At 46.5% G+C, this 25,027-nt stretch overlaps 4 protein-coding genes across 5 annotated transcripts in view; 2 read left to right on the top strand and 2 right to left on the bottom strand.

The window, feature by feature from the left end:
- Positions 1 to 25,027, bottom strand: part of LOC128421704 (zinc finger protein 271-like) — a 279,246-nt gene that overhangs the window by 47,732 nt on the left and 206,487 nt on the right. The gene's annotated exons all lie outside the window — the stretch shown is intronic.
- Positions 1 to 25,027, bottom strand: part of LOC128421711 (zinc finger protein 883-like) — a 112,686-nt gene that overhangs the window by 42,344 nt on the left and 45,315 nt on the right. The window lies entirely within an intron of this gene.
- LOC128421769 (zinc finger protein 850-like) overlaps positions 1 to 25,027 on the top strand; it is a 54,278-nt gene that overhangs the window by 12,922 nt on the left and 16,329 nt on the right. The window lies entirely within an intron of this gene.
- On the top strand, positions 6,783 to 8,973 carry LOC128421726 (zinc finger protein 709-like). The gene has a single exon (XM_053404865.1). It carries the CDS (start codon positions 6,949 to 6,951, stop codon positions 8,455 to 8,457), a length of 1,509 nt encoding a protein of 502 aa, XP_053260840.1. The 5' UTR covers positions 6,783 to 6,948; the 3' UTR covers positions 8,458 to 8,973.

The raw sequence follows: 25,027 nt of genomic DNA, 5'->3' as shown, positions 1-25,027 counted from the left end.
TCAGGATGCCCTTGAGTCCATCATCCAAGTCGTTGATAAAGATGTTGAATAAGACCGGGCCCAAGACAGAACCCTGTGGCACCCCACTAGTCACTCTTCTCCAGGATGAAGAGGAACCATTGATGAGCACCCTTTGGGTTCGGTCAGTCAGCCAGTTACAAATCCACTGAGTGGTAGCATAGTCAAGACCGCATTTTACCAGCTTCTTTACAAGAATATCATGGGGCACCTTGTCAAATGCCTTGCTGAAATCAAGGTAGGCTACATCCACTGCGTTCCCTTCATCTACCAGGCTTGTAATTCTGTCAAAAAACGAGATCAGGTTAGTCTGACATGACTTATTTTTCAGAAATCCATGCTGACTATTGGTGATCACAGCATTCCTTTCTAGGTGCTCACAGACTGTTTGCTTAATGATTTGCTCCAGAATCTTCCCTGGTATTGATGTCAGACTGACTGGGCGGTAATTATTTGGGTCCTCTCTTTTCCCCTTTTTGAAAATAGGGACAACATTTGCCCTCCTCCAGTCTGTCGGGACTTCGCCTGTTCTCCAGGAATTCTCAAAGATGACTGCCAGTGGTTCTGAAATCACATCTGCCAGTTCTTTTAATACTCTTGGATGCAGTTCATCTGGCCCTGGAGACTTGAATACATCTAGACTAGCCAAGTATTCTTGTACTATCTCCTTAGTTATTCTGGGCTGTGTTTCCTCTGCTGAATCATTTGCTCCAAATTCTTCAGGTCGGGCATTGTTTTCTTTATCGGAGAAGACTGAGGCAAAGAAGGCATTGAGGAGTTCAGCCCTTTCTGTGTCCCCTGTTTGCATTTCACCATCTTCTCCTCTGAGTGACCCCACTGTTTCTTTGTTCTTCCTTTTGCTACGAACATACCCATAAAAGCCTTTTTTGTTGCTTTTAACCTCTCTAGCAAGCCTGAGTTCATTCTGTGCTTTAGGTTTTCTGACTTTGTGTCTACACGTGCTGGCTATTTGTTTGAATTCCTCTTTGGTGGTTTCCCCCCTTTTCCATTTTTTGTACACATCCTTTTTTAATCTTAACTCAGTTAAAAGTTCTTTAGATAGCCACCCTGGCTTCTTTAGGCACCTTCCATGTTTCCGTCTCATTGATTTCCGTCTCCCTGAAGGACAAAGGGGGGTTCACTTGCATCAGAGCGTCAGGTGAGCCCTGCAGGATCAGACACATTTCTTCTAGGGACACGTTTCTGGGGTCCCCACGGTGCGCCCCAGCCTGGCTCCACTCTGCCAGGGCAGCTGGTTTTTGTTTCGCTGCAGGTGAGCCTGCCCCGTGCAACGTGGGGCTCTTAAAGGAACTTCGGGGGGGGGCGGAGGGGCTGCAGCGCCAAGACCTAAAACACGGAGGGATCTAAGCTCGTGGGGTGGGGGAGGGGAGCATTTTGCAATGCAAACCTTGTAGGCGGGACGGGACCCACTTTGCCGCTGGAGCTCAGGGATCAGCCCCTCCCCGCTCTCCTGATCCACAAAAGGAAAAAGGGAGGGGGAAACCTTCCTCTTCCTCTCCCCCCCTCAATTCTTTCCCTCCCCTCCCGGCTCATCCTCCTCTCACCCCGCCCCACAACCCCAGATCCCGCCCCCAAACGTCCCATCCCTTCCTCCTCCTCCTCCTCCAATCCGGCTTCTGCTCCAGGACTGGGGAGTGTGAGCCCCCTCCCAAGCTGCCTGCTTCTCCCGCAAGTGGAGCTTCTACTCTACGACGTAGCTCTAGAGGCGCTTTCGGAAAGGGGAGGGAGGAGGCAGGGGACCCCCCCCCTCGTGGATGTTGCAGGAAAGGAGAATCGGGAGAGAGGACAAAGAGGTAAAGGGCTCGCGGGGGAGAGGGGGAGAAAAGGACCCAGAGATCCCCTCCAGCTCCCCCAAGCGCCTTCCGTGGGGCCTGGATCCCGGCACGCGTGCTGCGAAGGGGCGGAGATGGGGCGCCCACCCACGAGGACTCCCTGGCCCCGTTTCCCCCGCGCAGGCATCCCTGGGGCACGGAGAAGCGGGCCAGGAAAGGGTTAAGGGGTGCGGGAGGCGCCTGGATAGAGACCCCCCTATCCCTCCCCATGTCGTCTTGGGGGGGCCCCTCCAAATGGAGAGATGGGGGCGCATGGCGAGGGGTGAGCCAAGGGGGCCTCTGGGTGCAGGGGACGCCAAGGGCGAAGGTAGAAGGGGGGCACCCCCAGGGCAAAGAAGCACAGCATTGGGGGGAGGGGGAGATAGCCCGAGGGGCCGCCTTGGCTTCTCGCTCCCGCCCAGGAATCGACCCCCCCCTTCAAGGCGACCAGAGAGGGATCCCTGGAAAGTGGGGGTCCTGTCCCCCCACCCTTCCATCCTGCAATCTCCATCCTCTTCCCACCCCATAATCCCCTGCCCTGTCCAGACGCAGCACTTCTGCCCAGTCCAACCATTGGTCCCCTGGAGAGGAGAGGAAATCCCCAGAGGAAGAGGGGAGGGGAGAAGCCTTCTCAGAAGCGGCTCTTGGTTTCCGCAATCCCACCCAGGAAGCAGCCAGAAACGTTTTCCTCTCTCTCAGGCTTCCATCTTTATTGTCTTTTCCACTGAGGATGAGGATAATGTACACCTGTCATCAGAAACAGGGGTGCAGAGTCCATGGAATGGCTCTCAGGGCTGATACAGAAGTTGCACCTCAAAAGCATTCTGTTCCTTTTATTCTTTCTAGGCAATGTCAGAGTGACTGACAAGCTGAGATAAAACCCATCAGCATCTGATGACAGCGATTGCATGAATCTTCCCAGTCAAAGGACCCATTTTCATGATAGACAGTGCCTGGGGCTGGAGGCTCTACACACCGGGTGTGCCTGTGCAGGCCAAAGACTGCCAGTATTAGCACAGGTGAGGTGTGTGACATCCCCAAATTTACAGACTGTATGTGAATGAGAGTTTGTGGGTGGGATTATAGTTTACGGCAACCCTGTGATTTTCTCCACCCATAACATTTCGTGAGCTGATATTGCAGTATGAATTCCAAAATAACTACAAAAAATATCATAATAATAATAATAGTACAGTGGTACCTCGGGTTAAGAACTGGATTCGTTCTGGAGGTCCGTTCTTAACCTGAAACTGTTCTTAACCTGTGGTACCACTTTAGCTAATGGGGTCTCCTGCTGCCGCCGTGTGATTTCTGTTCTCATACTGAAGCAAAGTTCTTAACCCAAGGTAATATTTCTGGGTTAGCAGAGTCTGTAACCTGAAGCGCCTGTAACCTGAGGTACCACTCTAGAAGTTATAGTATTAGTATTTTCCCCCAGCCACTCTGGGCAGCTTACAGTACATATAGGTAAAGGTAAAGGGACCCCTGACCATTAGGTCCAGTCGTGGCCGACTCTGGGGTTGCGGTGCTCATCTGGCTTTATTGGCCGAGGGAGCCGGCGTACAGCTTCCGGGTCATGTGGCCAGCAGGACTAAGCCGCTTCTGGAGAACTAGAGCAGCGCACGGAAAGCCCGTTTCCCTTCCCGCCAGAGTGGTACCTACTTATCTACTTGCACTTTGACGTGCTTTCGAACTGCTGCTAGGTTGGCAGGAGCAGGGGCCGAGCAACGGGAGCTCATCCTGTTGCGGGGATTCGAACCGCCAACCTTCTGATCTAGGCTCTGAGGTGTAACCCACAACGCCACCCGCGTCCCTACAGTACATATACAAGACAGTAAAACACCCAACATTAAAAACCTCTTGAGACAGCTGTCTTCTAAATGTCAGATGGTTGCCTACTTCCTTGCCCTCTGAAGGGAGGGCATTCCATGGGGCAGGAGGCCCTCTGCCTGGTTCCCTGGAACTTCACATCTAAAAGCAAGGGAACCAGCAGAAGACCCTCGGAGGAGGACCTCCCTGTCCAGACTGAGCGATGGGGGTGAAGATGCTCCTTCAGGTCCACAGGGCCGAGGCTGAGGAGGGCTTTAGGTTGCAGATCTTGCTCCTCCATAATGATCGATGTATAGTTAGCAGAGTAGGAAAAAAACACAGAGGCAGCAAAAAAGTAATTCAGCTGAGAAATTTATTACTGAAGACAGATAAGCATAACAGGACCCAAAAAATATCAAAAATGTAACTCACAGTAAGACCCTGACTTAGCATTCCAAAACAGCACTCAAGTACGAAACAGACAAACAGAGTAGAGTAATATCAGAATATGAAGTGGGAGCAGGCGCATTTCAATACTGTAATTCATATATAATTCAATGTCAGAGTAACCCTGGGACTAGATAACAAGCCTCCAGGTGGACGTGCCCCACCTGCCCTTCACTTTCCTCTTCCGCACGGGCAGAATCTGCCTTCTGGACTATGGGATTCACGGTTGTTCTCCTCCTCTCCATCCACCAGGGCTTGACTTCAGGTGCAGCAGAATTCCCAGCCCCCCAAGGATTTGAGACCCATCAGCTTTCCTCACCTGGGTTAGCCGGCCGGTTGAAGCCGTTCCTTGAACACCTGTTGCCTCCTAACAGCTTCTGGAAGCCACAGGTGAGAGCTGAGTGCAGGGTGGGCACCAAGGGTGGAAAAATGACACCAGAATGTGCAGGACATGTCCCCCACCAAAGGAACTACTGCTCCCCAACACCCCATGACATCTAGATTCAGGTAGGTAGCCGTGTTGGTCTGACGCAGTTGAAATAAAAAATTAAAAAATAGTCCAGTAGCACCTATGATTGTTCTAGATTTAAGCTTCCGTGTGCATGCACACTTCTTCAGATACACTGAGACAGATGTCACCAGACCCTTGTATATCGTGGGAGTGTGTGGTGGGTTTTTTCCTCAGAAGTGTACTCCTACTACCATCTCCTACTACCCTTCACTATATGAAGTGTGCATGCACACGAAAACTTATACCTAGAACAAACTTAGCTGGTCCCTAAGGTGCTGCTGCTGCTGTTGTTGTTTATTCGTTTAGTCGTGTCCGACTCTTCGTGACCCCATGGACCAGAGCACGCCAGGCACTCCTGTCTTCCACTGCCTCCCGCAGTTTGGTCAAACTCATGCTGGTCGCTTCAAGAACACTGTCCCACCATCTCCTCCTCCGTCGTCCCCTTCTCCTTGGGCCCTCCATCTTTTCCAACATCAGGGTCTTTTCCAGGGAGTCTTCTCTTCTCTTGAGGTGGCCAAAGTATTGGAGCCTCAGCTTCACGATCTGTCCTTCCAGTGAGCACTCAGGGCTGATTTCCTTCAGAATGGAGAGGTTTGATCTTCTTGCAGTCTATGGGACTCTCAAGAGTCTTCTCTAGCACCAGAATTCAAAAGCATCAATTCTTTGGCGATCAGCCTTCTTTATGGTCCAGCTCTCACTTCCATACTTCACTACTGGGAAAACAATAGCTTTAACTATACGGACCTTTGTTGGCAAGGTGATGTCTCTCCTTTTTAAGACACTGTCCAGGTTTGTCTTTTTTTTTTCTCCCAAGACACCTGGCTTGAGAGCAGTACATGTGAAAAGGATCTAGGAGTCTTGGTTGACCACAAACTTGACATGAGCCAACAGTGTGACGCGGCAGCTAAAAAAGCCAATGCAATGCTGGGCTGCATCAATAGGAGTATAGCATCTAGATCAAGGGAAGTAATAGTGCCACTGTATTCTGCTCTGGTCAGACCTCACCTGGAGTACTGTGTCCAGTTCTGGGCACCACAGTTCAAGAAGGACACTGACAAACTGGAAAGTGTCCAGAGGAGGGCAACCAAAATAGTCAAAGGCCTGGAAATGATGCCTTATGAGGAACGGCTAAGGGAGCTGGGCATGTTTAGCCTGGAGAAGAGGAGGTTAAGGGGTGATATGATAGCCGTGTTCAAATATATAAAAGGATGTCACATAGAGGAGGGAGAAAGGACACGGAGCAATGGATCCAAACTGCAGGAAAGAAGATTCCACCTAAACATTAGGAAGAACTTCCTGACAGTAAGAGCTGTTCGACAGTGGAATTTGCTGCCAAGGAGTGTGGTGGAGTCTCCTTCTTTGGAGGTCTTTAAGCAGAGGCTTGACAACCATATGTCAGGAGAGCTCTGATGGTGTTTCCTGCTTGGCAGGGGGTTGGACTCGATGGCCCTTGTGGTCTCTTCCAACTCTATGATTCTATGAACTGTATCAGACCAATATGGCTACCTACCATTAACTACAGTTACCTCCTTGCCTTGAATATCCTGCTTTTCAGTACCAGATTAGGATAGTCCTCTGTCAGAAGACAAGCAGAGGATCAGGCAGCACACCATCATTATAAAGAACCATTGGGGTGGGTGTTTCCATCTGGGATTCCCATGTGCCAGCTGCTTTCTTTCCGCTTTTCCTGCTCTCTCCATACAATGTGAGGCATGTAGACAGAGGTCCATCTCCAAGAACAGGAGGTTCCCTGAGCACCCATTCAGCTGACCCCTAGTACCAAGCCTTGTCACTAGTTCTTTGACTGACCCTGACCACAGTCCCTGGAAGGGATGTAGGCCTGAGCCTTCCAAAATGGTCCATATGGAGCTCCTGAGGTCAGTGAGACTGTGCAGGTGATTCATGAAGATCTAGAGGTGGAAACGGGGGCAACCACTTGATTTGAAAGGCAGTCCCACAGGACAACAGTATTCCAAGATGATGCTGTGTTATTAAAGATGATTGAGGATTATAAAAGGTTGCTGATGAATTACTATCATTAGACATGGGTAGGACATGGGAGAATGTAGGAGATGTTGAAATAAGAGAATGTGCTAATGGCGGTTGATGTGCCCTTTTTTTTCTGTGTTCTCTTTCTTGAAACCCAAACAGGATTTCCTTTCTGCCCACTCTGAAAAAGGTGATGGAAAAGACAGAATTGCAGGGGACAGGACACCTTTCGTTTCATTAGGAATAACCATTAAAATATGTGAAATGTGGAATATGCTTCACTGAACGAGCACACATAGTTCACATCAACGAACACAAAAAGGAAAGAACCCATTTAAAGGTATGGAGTGCGGAAAGAGCTTCTCTTTCAATGCAAAACTTAGAACACACCAGAGGACTCACAAAGAGAGAAAATCTTTTAAGTGCAGGGAGTGTGGGAAGAATTTCAGTCAGAGTGGACACCTTAAATTGCACAAACGGACTCACACAGGGGAGAAACCATATAAATGTATTGAGTGTGGAAAGGACTTTAGTGATAGTGGAAGCCTTAGGAAACATCAACGGACTCACACAGGAGAGAAACCATTTAAATGTGTGCAGTGTGGGAAGTGCTTCAGTTTCAGTGCAAGCCTTAGATTACATCAACGGACTCACACAGGGGAGAAACCATTTAAATGCATGGAGTGTGGAAAGAGTTTTAGTGATAGTGGAAGCCTTAGGAAACATCAACGGACTCACACAGGGGAGAAACCCTATGAATGTATGGAGTGTGGAAAGGACTTTATTACGAGTTCACAACTTAGATCACATCAACGGACTCACACAGGGGAGAAACCATTTAAATGTATGGAGTGTGGAAAGAGTTTTAGTGATAGTGGAAGCCTTAGGAAACATCAACGGACTCATACAGGAGAGAAACCATTTAAATGCATGGAGTGTGGAAAGAGTTTTAGTGATAGTGGAAGCCTTAGGAAACATCAACGGACTCATACAGGAGAGAAACCATTTACATGTGTGGAGTGTGGAAAGGACTTTATTAGGAGTTCACAACTTAGATCACATCAACGGACTCACACAGGGGAGAAACCATTTAAATGTATGGAGTGTGGAAAGAGTTTTAGTGATAGTGGAAGCCTTAGGAAACATCAACGGACTCATACAGGAGAGAAACCATTTACATGTGTGGAGTGTGGAAAGGACTTTATTACGAGTTCACAACTTAGATCACATCAACGGACTCACACAGGGGAGAAACCATTTAAATGTATGGAGTGTGGAAAGAGTTTTAGTGATAGTGGAAGCCTTAGGAAACATCAACAGACTCACACAGGGGAGAAACCACATAAATGTATAGAGTGTGGAAAGAGCTTCTGTTCTAATACAAGCCTTAGAACACATCAACGGACACACACAGGGGAGAAACCCTATGAATGTATGGATTGTGGAAAGGACTTTATTACGAGTTCACAACTTAGATCACATCAACGGACTCACACAGGGGAGAAACCATTTAAATGTATGGAGTGTGGAAAGAGTTTTAGTGATAGTGGAAGCCTTAGGAAACATCAACGGACTCATACAGGAGAGAAACCATTTAAATGCATGGAGTGTGGAAAGAGCTTCAGTCATAGTGGAAACCTGAGAGTACATCAACAGACTCACATAGGTAAGAAACTATTTAAATGTATGGAGTGCGGAAAGACCTTTGGTGATAATGGAAAGCTTAGAACACATCAACAGACTCACACACGGGAGAAACCACTTCAATGTATGGAGTGTGAAAAGAGTTTTAGTAATAGTGGATGTCTTAGGAAACATCAACAGACTCACACAGGGGAGAAACCATTTTAATCTATGGAGTACAGTAAATACTTCACTCAGAGTGGAAATCTTAGAAAACATCAGCAGATACACAGGGGAGAAACCATTTAATGGTATGGACTGAGGAAGGAGCTTCAGTCAGAGTGGAACCCTTGATTTATGTCAACAAACTCACACAAAAGACAAACCGTGTAAATATCAGGAAAGTAGATAGAGGTTCACTCTTAGTGGAAGTTCAAAATCAACAGACTCATGGACAGGAAGAACCTTAAGAGTTGAAACCCTTCAAACCATCAACAAACTCAGAGGGGAGAAGCAGTTTAAATGAAAAGATTGCAAAAAGTGCTTTATTTATAATAGAGTGATCAAGGAACCTCTAGGGACTCTCAAATGGGAGAACCCATTTAGATGTATGGAGTGTGGGACGTCTTCCTCTCAGAGTCCACTCTGAGCAATGAACTCAGCAGGAAATCATTCCTTTTTTTTAAATAAATATTTATTGAAGTTTTACATAGTAGTGAAGAGAATAAAAAAACAAAGTTAGAAAAAAAGAATCCAAAAAGTAACAGTACAAAATGCAAAATACAGTAGAAGTAACTAAAAAAAGTTAAAGAAAAAAAAGATACAAAAAAGAAAAGAAAAATCTTAAATTTCATGTCTCAAATTTCAATTACTTATTTCCCTGACCTCCTCACACCTCCCTTTTTTGTATTCCCGTTTAGATGTTCCATTCAGCAAATCCTTATCCTCTTTCAGTTATCTTAACTCTATATCTCAACATAGCATAATATTATAGTTTCATCCATTATCCATTATCAATCCATTTTTACATATTCTTAGTAGCTTTATTACTAAAACCACTTAATTTCAATCCAACATCATTTTAACATTCATTAATTTTACAGTATTTCTGCAGATAGTCTTTAAATTTCTTCCAATCTTCTTCCACCAACTCTTCTCCCAGGTCTCGGATTCTGCCAGTCATTTCCGCCAATTCCATATAGTCCATCACTTTCATCTGCCACTCTTCCAGGGTGGGTAGATCTTGTGTCTTCCAATACTTTGCGATGAGTATTCTTGCTGCTGTTGTTGCATACATGAAAAAGGTTCTATCCTTCTTTGGCACCAATTGGCCAACTAAGCCCAGGAGAAAGGCCTCTGGTTTCTTCAAGAAGGTATATTTAAATACCTTTTTCATTTCATTATATATCATCTCCCAGAAAGCCTTAATCCTTGGGCGCGTCCACCAAAGGTGAAAGAATGTACCTTCATTTTCTTTACATTTCCAACATTTATTATCGGGCAAGTGATAGATTTTTGCGAGCTTGACTGGCGTCATGTACCACCTGTATATCATTTTCATAATACTCTCTCTTAAGGCGTTACATGCCATAAATTTCATACCTGTGGTCCACAACTGTTCCCAGTCAGCGAGCATAATGTTATGACCAACATCTTGTGCCCATTTAATCATAGCAGATTTAACCGTTTCATCCTGAGTGTTCCATTTTAACAGCAAGTTGTACATTCTTGACAATATCTTTGTTTTGGGTTCTAACAGTTCTGTCTCCAATTTTGATTTTTCCACCTGGAAGCCAATTTTTTTATCCAAATTGTATGCCTCCCTAATTTGATAGTAATGAAGCCAATCACACACTCTATCTTTTAGTTTCTCAAAACTCTGCAATTTTAATTTGTCCCCTTCCTGTTCCAAAATTTCCCAATATTTCGGCCATTTGGCCTCCATATTGAGCTTTTTCTGGGCCTTTGCTTCCATCGGTGACAACCACCTTGGGGTTTTGTTCTCTAATAGGTCTTTATATTTTATCCAGACATTAAACAATGCTTTCCTGACAATCTGGTTTTTAAAAGCTTTATGAGCTTTAACCTTGTCGTACCATAAGTATGCATGCCACCCAAAAACATTATTAAAACCTTCTAGATCCAAAATGTCTGTGTTTTCAAGAAGTAGCCATTCTTTCAACCAGCAGAATGCTGCTGATTCATAATAAAGTTTGAGGTCTGGCAGGGCAAATCCACCTCTTTCCTTTATATCAGTTAGTATTTTAAATTTTATTCTGGGCTTCTTGCCCTGCCAGACAAATCTAGAAATGTCTCTTTGCCACTTCTTAAAACAATCCATCTTGTCCAAGATTTGCAATGATTGAAACAGAAACAACATTCTTGGCAATACATTCATCTTTATAACAGCGATTCAACCCAACAAGGAAAGCTTCAAATTTGACCAGATTTTTAGGTCCTTTTTCACTTCTGACCAACATTTCTCATAGTTGTCTTTAAATAGGTTTAAGTTCTTAGCGGTCATGTTTACCCCCAAGTATTTTACTTTCTTAATCAGTGTTAAGCCTGTCTCCTTCTGAAACCTCTCTTTCTCTAACGGTGTTAAATTTTTCTCAAGAACTTTGGTTTTTAATTTGTTCAACTTAAATCCCGCCACTTGACCAAATGCTTGAATCAGTTCTAATACTCTGTTAGTACTAGATTCTGGCTCCTGTAACGTCAATACTAAGTCATCAGCAAAAGCTTTCAATTTATACTGTTTGGCTCCGACCTGTATACCTTTAATCAGACGGTCCCTTCTAATCATATTTAGCAAAACTTCCAGGACCAAAATAAAAAGTAGCGGGGAAATTGGGCAGCCTTGTCGTGTACCTTTCTCTATCTTTAGTTCCTCTGACACCACATTGTTAACTATTAGTTTAGCCGTTTGTTCTGAGTAAATTGCACTTATACCATTTTCAAACCCTTGACCAACCCCCATCCCCTGAAGATTTTTCTTCATAAAACTCCAAGAAATATTATCAAAGGCTTTCTCCGCATCCACAAAAATCAAAACTGCTTTAGTATTAATGTTCACTTGCAACTTCTCCAAAATATTAATTATATTCCTTGTATTGTCAGACAGGTGTCTACCTGGGAGAAAGCCAGCTTGGTCTTTATGTATCTCTTCCACTAATACTTTTTTTAATCTTTTAGCCAATATATCAGCAAATATTTTATAATCCACATTAAGTAGGGATATGGGGCGGTAGTTCTTAAGTTGTGTCTTTTCAGACTCAGTTTTTGGTATAAGCGTAAGATAAGCTTCCTTCCACGACTCTGGCACTTCCCCCCCCCCCTCCAGAATTTCATTACAAACCTCCTTCAGTGGTTGAATTATCCATTCCTTCAAGGATCTATAATATTTTGAGGTTAAATCATCCGGCCCTGGAGATTTGCCTAGCTGCATATTCTGAATGGCACCTTCCACCTCCTGTTCTGTTATTTTATTGTTCAGCATTAGCTTGTTTTCTTGAGAGATTTTTTGTAGTCCATTTGTTTTTAAAAATTGGTCTATATCAAATTCTTTCTGTGGCTCTTGTGTATATAACTGTTTAAAGTACTTCTGGAAGCATTTTCTAATTTCCACTGGATTCTGAATGTTCTTTCCTTCCACTTCCAAGTTTGTAAAGGTATTAAGCTTTTGTCTTTTTTTCATTTGCCAGGCTAACAATTTTCCACATTTATTAGCCGATTCAAATGTCCTTTGTCTCATTTGTTTAATTTTCCATTCAATTTCCTGATTCATCATCTTCATGTATTGCACTTGGTATAACTTTATATCTCTCAGAATCTCTTGTGACTTTGGTTTCGCTCTCAGTTTCTTCTCCCCCTCTTTTATTTTTTTCCAAAATTTTGTCTTTTTTCTCATTTTGAGATCTCTTCTTCATTGCATTCTGTTGAATCAGAAACCCTCCCCATAACTGCTTTACTTGCGTCCCAGATTACTCTTTTTTCAATGGTAGTGTTCAAATTTATCTCAAAGTAGTCTCTCAATGTTTTTTGGGCCTTCTTAGTGACCTCTTGATCTCTAAACAAGGTGTCATTCATCCTCCATCTGAAGGAACCGGTTGGTGTTACTCTCATCTCCATTTTCACAGCATTATGGTCGGAGCAAATTTTTGGGCAAATTTCCACTTTTCGAGTCTTAGGTGCCAGGCCTCTAGTTATCCAAATTTGGTCAATTCTTGTCCATGTCATTTGGGCTTCAGAGAAGAAGGTTCCCTCTCTACCCAGGGGATTCTTTATTCTCCAAATGTCAATCAAGTCCATATTGTCAGTCATCTCAAAAAAAGTTTTTGGTAGTCTGCCATCATTAGTAATTACCTGTCTCTGCGACTTATCCATGTTTGTAGATACCACTCCCTTCATGTCTCCCATCATAAGCATGTTATAATCCATATAGTCCAACAATGTCTCATGCAACTTCTTAAAAAATTCAGATTTCCCCTCATTTGGTGCATATACTCCTATTATAAAAAAAAATTCTCCTTGTGTTTGAATTTCAATTGCCACATATCTTCCTTGTTCATCTTTAAAAACAAATTTCGGTGATAGGCTCTCTTTTGCATAGATCACCACTCCTCTCTTCTTAACCTTGTCCAATGAAATAAACTCTTGGCCCAGTCTTTTGTTAATCAATACTTTCCTATGTAGCCTTATCACATGTGTTTCCTGTAAACAGATTAAGTCCAATTGTTCCTTTTTCAGTATATGAAAGACTTTTTTCCTTTTCTCCGGGAAATTAAATCCACGAATGTTCCAACTTAATAGTTGCAGAGACATAGTGTATTTACTTTACTTTCCTCCAACTGCTCCCAATAATTGTTCTTGCTCTGATGGTGGTATCACTTTCTCTAGCTTATCCAATCCCAAAGGTGGTGGTATGATGTCCTGTAATCCTGATTTTAAAGCTCTCAGCTCTTCTTCAGCTTCTTTTTGCAGGTCTTCTCCGTGCTCTCTCAAAATTTTTTCCTTGTCTTCCACTGATCTTATTTTATACTTTCTCCCTTTAAAAGTAAAGGATAGGCCTTGGGGGAATTCCCACCTAAAGATGATTCTACTTCCTCTCAGCAGGTCCACTAGATCTCCATAATTGGACCTAAGGTCCAAAAGATGTTTCGGGATATCCTTGAATATCTCCACTCTTGTATCGTTTATTTCCAAGGTCGTCTGAAAATGCAGACTCAGTATTCTGTCTCCCTCCTCTTTTGATCGGAGGGTAATCAAACAGTCTCTCACCCTGTTCTTTCTCCCCCCTCTTCCAAGTCTAAAGGCACTCACTATCTTGAAGTCTAACTTGTCCAAATCTAGGTTCCAAGAGCCTGCAAATTCCTGCGTAAGAAAGTCACTCAAATTGTCCTTCTCAAGTTCGGGTACAACCCTGATCCTTAGATTTGTCTGCTTTTCTTTCAGTTCAATCATAGACAACACTGACTTATGGTCCTCAAGCTGCCTGGATATTGGTGGTAGCTTTTCCTCAATGGCCAGAACTTTTTCCTTTGCTTCCTCGGCTATCTTTCGAGTCGCAGTAGATTCCTGCAGCAGTTTCTCAATAGATTCTGTGTTTGTGCTCACCTTCTGCCCCAAGTTATTAATGCTTGAAGTGTTTTGGTCAATTTTATTTGATGCTTCAGCAACTTGTTTGCTTAATTTTTCCAAAGATTCAAAAATGTTATCCAATGCTGGAGCCAAGCCCTCTTCCGTTGCCATTCCTTTAGGCCCAGCCTGGGATGGATCTTCCCCTGATGGGGCAGAAGGGCCAGATGCTGATGCTCTACGCTGCTGCAGTCTAGTTCTGCCCTGTCTCGTTCTTTTCTCTTGAGTCAAGTTTGCCATAACACTTTATCTAAGGATCAAGGTCAATCCCACGGTTGGAGCTTGTTTTGTAGTGGGAAATTCCCCTAGCCAGTTTAAAGTGGGAAATTCCCAGGCCAGTTGTAACAGTTGTAACAGTTTCAAAGTTCCTCTAGGGGGACACAGCAACAGTCCAAACTTGTAACAATAAAGTAACTTTTTCAACTTTCATAAGTCCCCCCTTTGGCAAAGAAAGCAACAGTTTCAAAGTCAAGTCTCTCTTACAGAGCTAGCTGTCAAAAAGTTGCATTGTCTTTAAACAGCGCAATTCACAGTACGGCAGTTCTATTGCCCCTTGGCAGTCCGTTCCCAGGCGTTAAGTGGTGGTCTTTGTTCCCTTTCTCTCTTGTTTTTTTTGCAGGGAAAATACACTTCCCCTTCTCCCTCCCCTCTCCTGCACCTCAGGGAGGGAGTTCTCCTTCTTGATGTTAAGATTTAAGTCTTTTCCAAAGCGACTTTCAAGGTATTTAGTTAAAACAGTCTTTGCTTTGATCTGCTTACAAAGAACGGAAGGCGGACTTCCTGTTTACACCTTCCCGTTTCGGTACCAAATTTAAATTCCCCCCCCCTTAATCCCCGATCTTTGAGCTTGACCTACTCACGGGTAGTTGTTTAATAGCCGAATTGTCACAGGAAAAAGGTCGGCGCTCTCCGGCAGCAGCTGTGCAGCTTCACCCCACGGAAGAAGCAGTTAACTCTCAGCACTGCGCCAGACAGCCCCGTTACGCTCCGGAGCTCGTAGCCGGGCTCCTTTGCAGTTCGGGGGGGGCGCAAATGGTGCCCACCGAGTCCCACGTTCACAGGCTTCAACTGCCTGTGATTTCACAAGGGTCCCCACTTCGCCGTAGCGGCAAGACCCAATTTCCGTGGAGCTGTGTCCCTCCGAGTTAGAGGGATTCCGCCATTGCCAATGGCGCCGCGTCCGGAAGTGGGAAAGTAGATAGAGGTTCACTCTTAGTGGAAGTTCAAAATCAACAGACTCATGGACAGGAAGAACTTTAAGAGTTGAAACACTTTAAATGAAAAGAAAGTAGATAGAGGTTCACTCTTAGTGGAAGTTCAAAATCAACAGACTCATGGACAGGAAGAACTTTAAGAGTTGAAACAGTTTAAATGAAAAGACTGCAAAAAGTGCTTTATTTATAATAGAGTGATCAAGGAACATCCCAGGACTCTCACATGGGAGAACCCATTTAGATGTATGGAGTGTGGAACGTCTTCCTCTCAGAGTCCACTCTGAGCAATGAACTCAGCAGGAAATCATTCCTAAAAGCATGAGGTATATGTGAAGTTCTGGTGTTTATATGTAAAACTGTATACTAATGAAATAATGAAGGCAACATCTCACAATCGTGAGTATAATTTTAGATGAAAGTACCTTTGGTTTTTGCACCAAACTCTGTCACACACACCCCACCGCATGATCTCCCAGCACTGCTTCTTCACCAGAATGTCATCGCTGCCTCCTGCCCTGCGCGTTCTGAAGAAAACTTGGAATACTGAAATTGAATGGGAGATTTCCCCCCCAAGCCTAATTTCAAGAGGAGGAAGGAGGGGCTGCAGGTACCAGGGAAGTCTCATGGGGGGCTCATCTTCACTCATGAACCCCATGGGGCAACCCCAGAGCTCCTCCTCATTCTGGGGTTTGAGGAAGATAGTATTTTTCCATAGTCCCAGAATTTTTGATTCAGTCATGTACTCAGGAGTTTTCCCACCAGAGGACCACAGTGCTGTGGCTGCTGTTGTTGTCATGGACTGGCTGGTGAGGGGGGGGGGAGGCACCAGTTGGGGGACCCACAAGGGCAGAAGGCTCAGAGCCCAGGGACGGGTGGGGGGATGAGCCGAAAGAGGGAGAAAGGGGAGCAGACCGGAAGGGGAGATTTTGCAAGCTGAGGAGGAAACAGGGTTTGGTGAGCTGGAAGAGTCTGTGGCAGAGAGCAGTTCAGACTCAGAGGGAGGAGAGGAGGGGGCCAGGAGACCCAGAGGAGGCCGTCAGCTGAAGCATCCATAGAGATTCCCCCTCCTGCTGCGACCAGCTCCCCTCTCCCCTGGTCTAGAGCACACAGGGAAATCCACTTCAGACCCCATGAGCCTGTACATATTACATGTATATTAACAGGTGTTTGGTTTTTTGTCCCAACATGCATCCCTTTAATCTTATTGATAATGAACTGTATTTTCTGCCCATTCACCCCGTATGGAGAAGTCCCTTTGGAGCTCCTTGCAATCTCTCTTTCTTTGAACAACCCTGGACAATTTGCTGCCATCAGCAAACTTTGCCCCCTCCCTGCTCCCTCCTAAGTCTAGATCATTTATGAACAAGTTGAAAAGCCACAGGTCCCAATACTGATCTTGAGGGGACTCTGCTTTCTGCTCCTCTCCATTCAGAGAACTGTCCGTTTACTCTCTTGGTGTTTCAGAAGGAGGGCTGCCTTCCTGGTGGTGGGATGGCAATGAGCCGAAAGAGGGAGAAAGGGGAGCAGAATGGGAGGGGAAGTGTTGCAAGCTGAGGAGGAAACAGGGTTTGATGAGCGGGAAGAGTCTGTGGCAGAGAGCAGTTCGGGCTCAGAGGGAGGAGAGGAGGGGGCCAGGAGACCCAGAGGAGGCCGGCTGCTGAAGCATCCAGGGAGACTCCCCCCCCCTGCTGCGACCAGCATATGCCTTTGAGTCTGGCAGTTAGAACTCTTAGAATGTGGGGATCCCATTTTTCAACCAAAGCAAAAACCCGCCAGCCTTTTCCCAGGTCTTTCCTGACCTGACAGTCTTTTGTCTTCTCTACGAAGGACGCTACAAAGTCCTTCTCCCTCTTTATCCCATGGGGTCCCAGCAACCTTTTCTGCCTCTAGGGAAAAGAGTCCTTTTCCACTGGACGCCTGGCAGCCCAGTGCCCAATCCGGCTGCTCCAGAGAGAAGGGAAAGGAGCTGTAAACGCCCTTGCGCTCTGACGCGCACCAGTCACTTCCTTCCGGATCTTTGTGCTGCCGGTGCAGCTGCATTTAGGAGAAAAAGAGAAATTGGAAACTGAGCTGAAGTCCCTTGCTATCCAAAGTGGCCACTTGGACCAGCCTTGGGGCGTCTTCCTTGGGCAAAAGGAAATGTTTCAGATCTCAGGTTCCCCGACAGGGAATGAGAGCTTTGATTGGCGTTCTCCCCTTGCAGTTAATTGCCTCTCTAATTGCAGAACCCCAAGTCTCCCGTTCTCCCCTCCCCCTCCTCGCTACCTCTTGCCAGGAAGGCTGGGAGTGAAGACCGTAAGCAAAAGAGACAGCCAAGGATGAGAATCTGGGTTGCTGGGTGTTTCAGAGAATCCCGCCCACAATCTTCTCCATTCCTAGACTCACGTCTGCATGCGCTGCTCCTGGCCACCCCGGGGTCTTTTACTAGATTAATTTATGGCCGGCCTGGGGCTGAAAATAAACTACCAAAAAACTAAATTACTGACAAAAAGCCTCACAATGGAAGAAAAAAACCTTCAAGAAAAACAGGCCTGGAAATTAAAAATAAGGTTAACTACCGAGAGATCTGGATTTCAAATAAAAGTTTAAATATATATGAGGATGATTCTAGTAAAGTATGGAAAGAATTTTTTTTAAAAATATATGGAAACCTAGACCAAACTCCATCTCTCACTCTGGGGAAGAGTCTCTGTTGTGAAAATGAATATCCTCCCCAAAATGATTTTCTTATTCCAAACAATGCCCATTTTAGGAGGAATGAATTGTTTTAAGGAGTGGAAAAGGGAAATATCTAGATTTATATGGAGTGGAAAGAAACCGAGAATTAAACACCAGTTATTAACAGATCAAAAGGAGAGAGGAGGTTTTGCATTGCCAGATTTGGAATTCTACCATATGGCGGCAGGATTGGTTTGGATAAAAGACTGGATTACACTAAAAGATACGGACCTATTAGACTTGGAAGGCCACGAGAATCGGTCTGGATGGCACGCTTCTTTAATATACGAAAAAGTGAAGGTTCCCCCGGGGATTTTTGAGCCATGTGATAAGGAAATTGTTATATAAAATCTGGAGTAAATATAAAGGAATACTTGAGCCAAAAATACCCTTGTGGACATCACCAAGAGAAGCCATATACTCATGTTAGAATATTTACAACTAGCAAAACTGACGGGAAGAGTTAGAGGAGTATTGAACCGGAAAATACTTGGAGAAGGGAGAATATTTAAGGATTATATAAGATCATATTGTACCAACCACACCATATTAGCAGAACTTGAGTGATACTTGTAAACACAACAAATAGTGTTTGTGGAGTAGACCGGAACAATATTAAAGAATATAAAACTGTGTGGGGAAAACAACGGCAGTATAAACAGTACAATGAGAATGATTGGAAGACTCGTTTTGTCAGAAGTCTTTTTTATTTAATTAGGAAGATTAAGGTTTTTTATGCACTTAAATCTGCTTTTTCTTCTTTCTTTTTCTCTATTTTCTTCTTTACTTTTTTCTATTTTTTTTTAATTTTCTTTTTTGCAGTATGAGATTGTAAATTCTTTGTATATGTGTGTAATTTAAATCAATAAAGATTATTTTAAAAAATAAATCAATTTGTGGCAGGCGTGATCAAGCGTTGCTTCCTCTGGAACTCCAGTTCTTTCCAGACCCTGGGGTCACTAGAGGACTGGTGGCTCCTCCTGGCAAATGGCCTGCTGCGCGCTGGATCACCAGTCCTTCCTTGCCCCCAGAATCCGGCCAACCGAAGGTCCCATCTGGGGTGCCATCTGTTGTAAACAAAAGCTGCCCTTCTTCCCTTATGGGGGACACAAGAGCCCTTTATAGAGTCCCTTGTAGGTTCTCCATCGGTAGGAGGAAATAACAGACACTAACCAGAGAATACTGAAAGCAAAGCAGCTAGTAAGCCTGATCTTGATTGATCTGTTGCAACAGGGTGCTCCTCTGAGGAGGACCCCAAACCAAGGCGTGCCTGCCCTTATATAGACATTTTAAATTCCCTGCCCTGGAGCTCCATAGTTGCCATAGTTTGCTGTGTTCAACACAGTCAAAGGATGTTGTGTAGTCAATGAAGCAGAAGTAAATGTTTTCTAGCTTTCTCCATAATCCAGCGCATGTTTGCAATTTGGTCTCTGGTTCCTCTGCCCCTTCGAAATCCAGCTTGCACTTCTGGGAGTTCTCGGTCCACATACTGCTTAAGCTGCCTTGTAGCATTTTAGGCATAACCTTGCTAGCATTTGAAATGAGTGCAATTGTGCGGTAGGTGGAGCATTCTTTGGCACTGCCCTTCTTTGGGATTGGGATTCATGTGTGGCAGGAACCCCCCCCCCACAATCATTCAGTTTGTACAAACACGACACACACACACTCACACACGACATACGCAATGCTTCTGTTACAAATTCATAGGAAATCAGCCATACATCGGATCTGCACCGTTCAACTTTTATTTTACACCATGAGGGAAGGACTATCAAAGGGGGGAGACTTGACACAAGGCAGCCAACACGTCTGCAGTGAGCCCTACTCAATTGGCATGCCAACCGTGATGGTCCTAGACAGAAGATCATTCCACTCACAAAGGACCTGCATATGGAAGTGCATTCAGTAGGGACTGAAACACAGGACAGTGACCAGCCCTTCCCTCTGGGGGCAGAAAACAGTGAACTCCCCTTTGTCCTCAGGAATGTAATCATGGGGAGGGGAAAGGAGGAACCGGACAGGTGAGAAGACCCTCAGGTTACCACCACAACTCCTCCTCCTTCAGAGAAGTCACACTTCTCTGCGGTCTCTCAGCCCCACTCACCTCACAGAGTGTTTGTTGGGGGGAGGAAGGGAAAGGAGAATGTTAGCCACTTTGAGACTCCTTAAAGGGAGTGAAAGGCAGGATATCAAATCCAAACTCCTCCTCCTCCTCCTCCTCTTCTTCTTCTTCTTCTCCCTCTTCTCCCTGAACCCCTCCTCTGTGTGATGTGTCAATGATGTAGTCTTGGGGGTGTAGCATGGGGGATTAGCAGCTAATAAAAGTTGGGGTCTTCTTTTGTTGGGGGCTTCCATCTTGTTCCACCTGGGGGCAGGTGGGAGTCCTGTGGCGACAGTCTTCAATCAAGACCTACTGGCTGCTCTTTTGCTCTGCTCTTCCTGGCTGGTCTCCTTGTTTCTTGTCCAAAGGATCCCTCAGATTTTGGAATCCGCTTCTGGCTACAATTGTATCGGCTGCTTTTCTGAGCCTCTTGGCTGCTGTGCATGGACGGTGCCTGTGTCCACGGTCCTTGTCCTGGCCTGAGTCAGAGGCTGGGGTGGGGAGCTGGGATTTGGGGGGGAGTCGTTTAGCTGCCAAGCACCAAGACCTAAAACACGGAGGGATCTAAGCTCGTGGGGTGGGGGAAGGGAGGATGTTGCACTTGTGGGGGGGACCCCTCTTTGCAGCCGGATCTCCGGGATCAGCCCCTCCCCCGCTCTCCTGATCCACTAAAGGAAAAGGGGAGGGGGAAACCTTCCTCTCCCCCCTCAATTCTTTCCCTCCCCTCCCGGCACATCCTCCTCTCACCCCGCCCCCACCATCCCAAATCCTGCCTCCAATACACGGCTCCTCCTCCTCCTCCTCCAATCCGGCTTCTGTTCCGGGAATGGGGGGGGTGAGCCCCCTCCCACCCTGCCTGCTTCTCCCGCAAGTGGAGCTTCCACTCCGGATTGCCGCTCTGCCCCACAGCTCTAGGGGGGGCGCTTTCCGAAAGGGGAGGGAGGAGGCAGGGGACCCCCCCCCGTGGATGTTGCAGGAAAGGAGAATCGGAGCGAGGACAAAGAGGTAAAGGGGTCGCGGGGGGGGGGGCGGAGAGAGAAGAGGACCCAGAGACCCCTCCAGCTCCCCCAAGCGCCTTCCGTGGGGCCTGGATCCCGGCACGCGTGCTGCGAAAGGGCGGAGATGGGGCGCCCACCCACGAGGACTCCCTGGGGCGCGGAGAAGCGGGCCAGGAAAGGGTTAAGGGGTGCGGGAGGCGCCTGGATAGAGACCCCCTGTCCCTCCCTTGCTCCTGTCGGGGGGCTGCGAATGGAGAGGTGTGGCGCGCAGGGCGAGGGGTGACCCGAGCCAAGGGGGCCTCTGGGTGCAGGGGAGACCCCGGGAGAGAGGAAGGGGGTCGGGGAAGTAGGGGGGAGCATTCCCGGGGCAGGGAAGGGCAGCACTGGGGGGGAGATAGTCTGGGGGGGCGTCTCCCTCGTGGCTTCCTCGGGGACTCTCCGGAGGGGCCGCCTTGGCTTCTCCCTCCCGCCCAGCAATCGACCCCCCCCCCCTTCAAGGCGACCAGAGAGGGATCCCTGGAAAGTGGGGGTCCTGTCCCCCCACCCTTCCATCCTGCAAGCTCCATCCTCTTCCCACCCCATAATCCCCTGCCCTGTCCAGACACAGCACTTCTGCCCAGTCCAACCATTGGTCCCCTGGAGAGGAGAGGAAATCCGAGAGGAAGAGGGGAGGGGAGAGGCCTTCTCGGAAGCGGCTCTTGGTTTCCGCAATCCCACCCAGGAAGCAGCCAGAAACCTTTTCCTCTCTCTCAGGCTTCCATCTTTATTGTCTTTTCCACTGAGGATAATGTACACCTGTCATCAGAAACAGGGGTGTAGAGTTCATGGAATGGCTCTCAGGATTCATATAGAAGTTGCACCTCAAAAGCATTCTGTTCCTTTTATTCTTTGTAGGCAAATTCAGAGTGACTGACAAGCTGAGATACAACCCATCAGCATCTGATGACAGCGATTGCATGAATCTTCCCAGTCAAAGGACCCATTTTCATGATAGACAGTGCCTGTGGCTGGAGGCTCTACACACCAGGTGTGCCTGTGCAGGCCAAAGACTGCCAGTATTAGCACAGGTGAGATGTGTGACACCCCCCCCCCCAGATTTACATACTGTATATAAATGAGAGTTTGTGGGTGGGATTATAGTTTACAGCAACCATGTGATTTTCTCCACCCATGACATTTTGTGAGCTGATATTGCAGTACGAATTCCAAAATAACTACAAAAAATCACATGATAATAATAATAGTACAGTGGTACCTCGGGTTAAGAACTGAATTTGTTCTGCAGGTCCATTCTTAACCTGAAACTGTTCTTAACCTGAAGCACCACTTTAGCTAATGGGGCCTCCTGCTGCCGCTGTGCGATTTCTGTTCTCATCCTGAAGCAAAGTTCTTAACAAAAGGTACTATTTCTGGGTTAGCAGAGACTGTAACCTGAAGCGTCTGTAACACGAGGTACCACTGTAGAAGTTATAGTATTCGTCTTTCCCCCCAGCCACTCTGGGCAGCTTAGAGTACATATAGGTAAAGGTATAGGGACCCCTGACCCTTAGGTCCAGTCGTGGCCGACTTTGGGGTTACGGCGCTCATTTCGCTTTATTGGACGAGGGAGCCAGCATGATTGAGCTGCTTCTGGCGAACCAGAACAGTGCACGGAAATGCCGTTTACCTTCCCAATAGTACAGTACATATACAAGACAGTAAAACATCAAACATTACAAACCTCCTGATACAGCTGTCTTCTAAATGTCAGATGGTTGCCTACTTCCTTGCCCTCGGAAGGGAGGGCATTCCATGGGGCAGGAGGCCCTCTGCCTGGTTCCCTGGAACTTCACTTCTAACAGCAAGGGAACCAGCAGAAGACCCTCGGAGGCGGACCTCCCTGTCCAGACTGAGCGATGGGCGTGAAGATGCTCCTTTAGGTCCACAGGGCCAAGGCAGGGGCCCAAACAGCACTCAAGTAAGAAACAGACAAGCAGAGTAGAGTAATAGCAGAATATGAAGTGGGAGCAGGCGCATTTCAATACTGCAATTTATATATAATTCAATGTCAGAGTAACCCTGGGACTAGATAACAAGCCTCCAAGTGGACGTGCCCCACCTGCCCTTCACGTTCCTCTTCCGCACGGGCAGAATCTGCCTTCTGGACTGTGGGATTCACGGTTGTTCTCCTCCTCTCCATCCACCAGGGCTTGACTTCAGGTCCAGCAGAATTCCCCAGCCCCCCAAGGATTTGAGACCCATCAGCTTTCCTCACCTGGTTTAGCCGGCCGGTTGAAGCCGTTGCTTGAACCCCTGTTTCATGCTGACAGTTTCTGGAAGCCACAGGTGAGAGCTGAGTGCAGGGTGGGGACCAAGGGTGGAAAAATGACCCCAGAAGGTGCAGGACATGTGCCCCACCAAAGGAACTACTTATCCCCAACACCCCATGACATCTAGATTCAGGTAGGTAGCCGTGTTGGTCTGACGCACTTGAAATAAAAAAATTTAAAATAGTCCAGTAGCACCTTAGAGACCAACTAAGACTGTTCTAGGTATAAGCTTTGGTGTAAATGCACACTTCTTCAGATACACTGACACAGATGTCACCAGACCCATGTATATCGTGGGAGGGTGGGGTGGGGTTTTTCTCAGAAGGGTACTCCTACTACCATCTCCCACTACCCATCACTATATGAAGAAGTGTGCATGCACACGAAAGCTTATACCTAGAACAAACTTAGTTGGTCCCTAAGTTGCTGTTGTTGTTTTTTAGTCGATTAGTCGTGTCCGCCTCTTCGTGACCCCATGGACCAGAGCACGCCAGGCACTCCTCTCTTCCAGTGCCTCCCGCAGTTTGGTCAAACTCATGCTGGTAGCTTCGAGAACACTGTCCCACCATCTCATCCTCTGTCGTCCCCTTCTCTTTGTGACCTCCATCTTTCCAACATTAGGATCTTTTCCAGGGGGTCTTCTATTCTTTTGAGGTGGCCAAAGTCTTGGAGCCTCAGGTTCAGGATCTGTCCTTCCAGTGAGCACTCAGGGCTGATTTCCTTAAGAATGGAGAGGTTTGATTTTCTTGCAGTCCATGGGACTCTCCAGAGTCTCCTCCAGCACCAGAATTCAAAAGCATCAATTCTTTGGCGATCAGCCTTCTTTATGGTCAAGCTCTCACTTCCATACATCACTACTGGGAAAACCATAGCTTGAACTATAAGGACCTTTCTTGGCAAGGTGATGTCTCCAGTGGCGTAGCGTGGGGGGTGCAGGGGGGGCCGGCCGCACCGGGCGCAACATCTGGGGTTAGGGCAAATCCACGGGTTTGGGGGTGCAAATCCACGGGTTAGGGGGCGCAAATTACTTGCCTTGCCCCGGGTGCTGACAACCCACGCTACGCCACTGGTTGTCTCTGCTTTTTAAGATGCTGACTAGGTTTGTCATTACTTTTCTCCCAAGACCCTAAGTTGCTACTGGACTATTTTTGTTAATTTTTTTACTTCAGCTGTGTCAGACTAATATGTCTACCTACCATTAAGTACAGTTATCTCCTTGCCTTGAATATCCTGCTTTTCAGTGCCAGATTAGGATAGTCCTGTGTCAGAAGACAAGCACAGGATCAGGCAGCACATCATTATTATAAGGAGCAATGGGGGTGGGTGTTTCCGTCTAGGATTCCCATGTGCCAGCTGCTTTCCTTCTGCTTCTCCTGCTCTCTCCATGCAATGTGAGGCATGTAGACAGAGGTCCATCTCCAAGAACAGGAGCTTCCCTGAGCACCCATTCAGCTGACCCCAAGCACCAAGCCTTGTCACTAGTTCTCTGATTGAGCCAGAGCACAGTCCCTGGAAGAGATGAAGGCCTGGGTCTCACATAATCGTCCGTATGGACGTCCTGAGGCCAATGGGACTGTGCAGGTGATTCATTAAGAGATTGAGGTGGAATCGGGGTCAACCACTTGATTTGAAAGGCAGTCCCACAGGACAACAGTATTCCAAGATCATGCTGTGTTAATAAAGATGATTGAGGATTATGAAAGTTTGCTGATGCATTACTATCATTAGACATCATACCATTTTCATTTCCTAAAAATTGGGAACATGGGTAGGACATGGGAGAATGTAGGAGATGTTGAAATAAGAGAAGGTGCTAATGGC

This window comes from Podarcis raffonei, chromosome 10 (genome assembly GCF_027172205.1).
Source record: "Podarcis raffonei isolate rPodRaf1 chromosome 10, rPodRaf1.pri, whole genome shotgun sequence".
NCBI lineage: Eukaryota > Metazoa > Chordata > Lepidosauria > Squamata > Lacertidae > Podarcis > Podarcis raffonei.
Note: the sequence above shows the minus strand (reverse complement) of the source record. Positions and strands in the feature narration are given on the sequence as shown.

Coding starts and splice junctions, on each gene's coding strand:
- LOC128421726 (XM_053404865.1), top strand. CDS start 6,949: ATGGAGTGCGGAAAGAGCTTCTCTTTCAATGCAAAACTTAGAACACAC.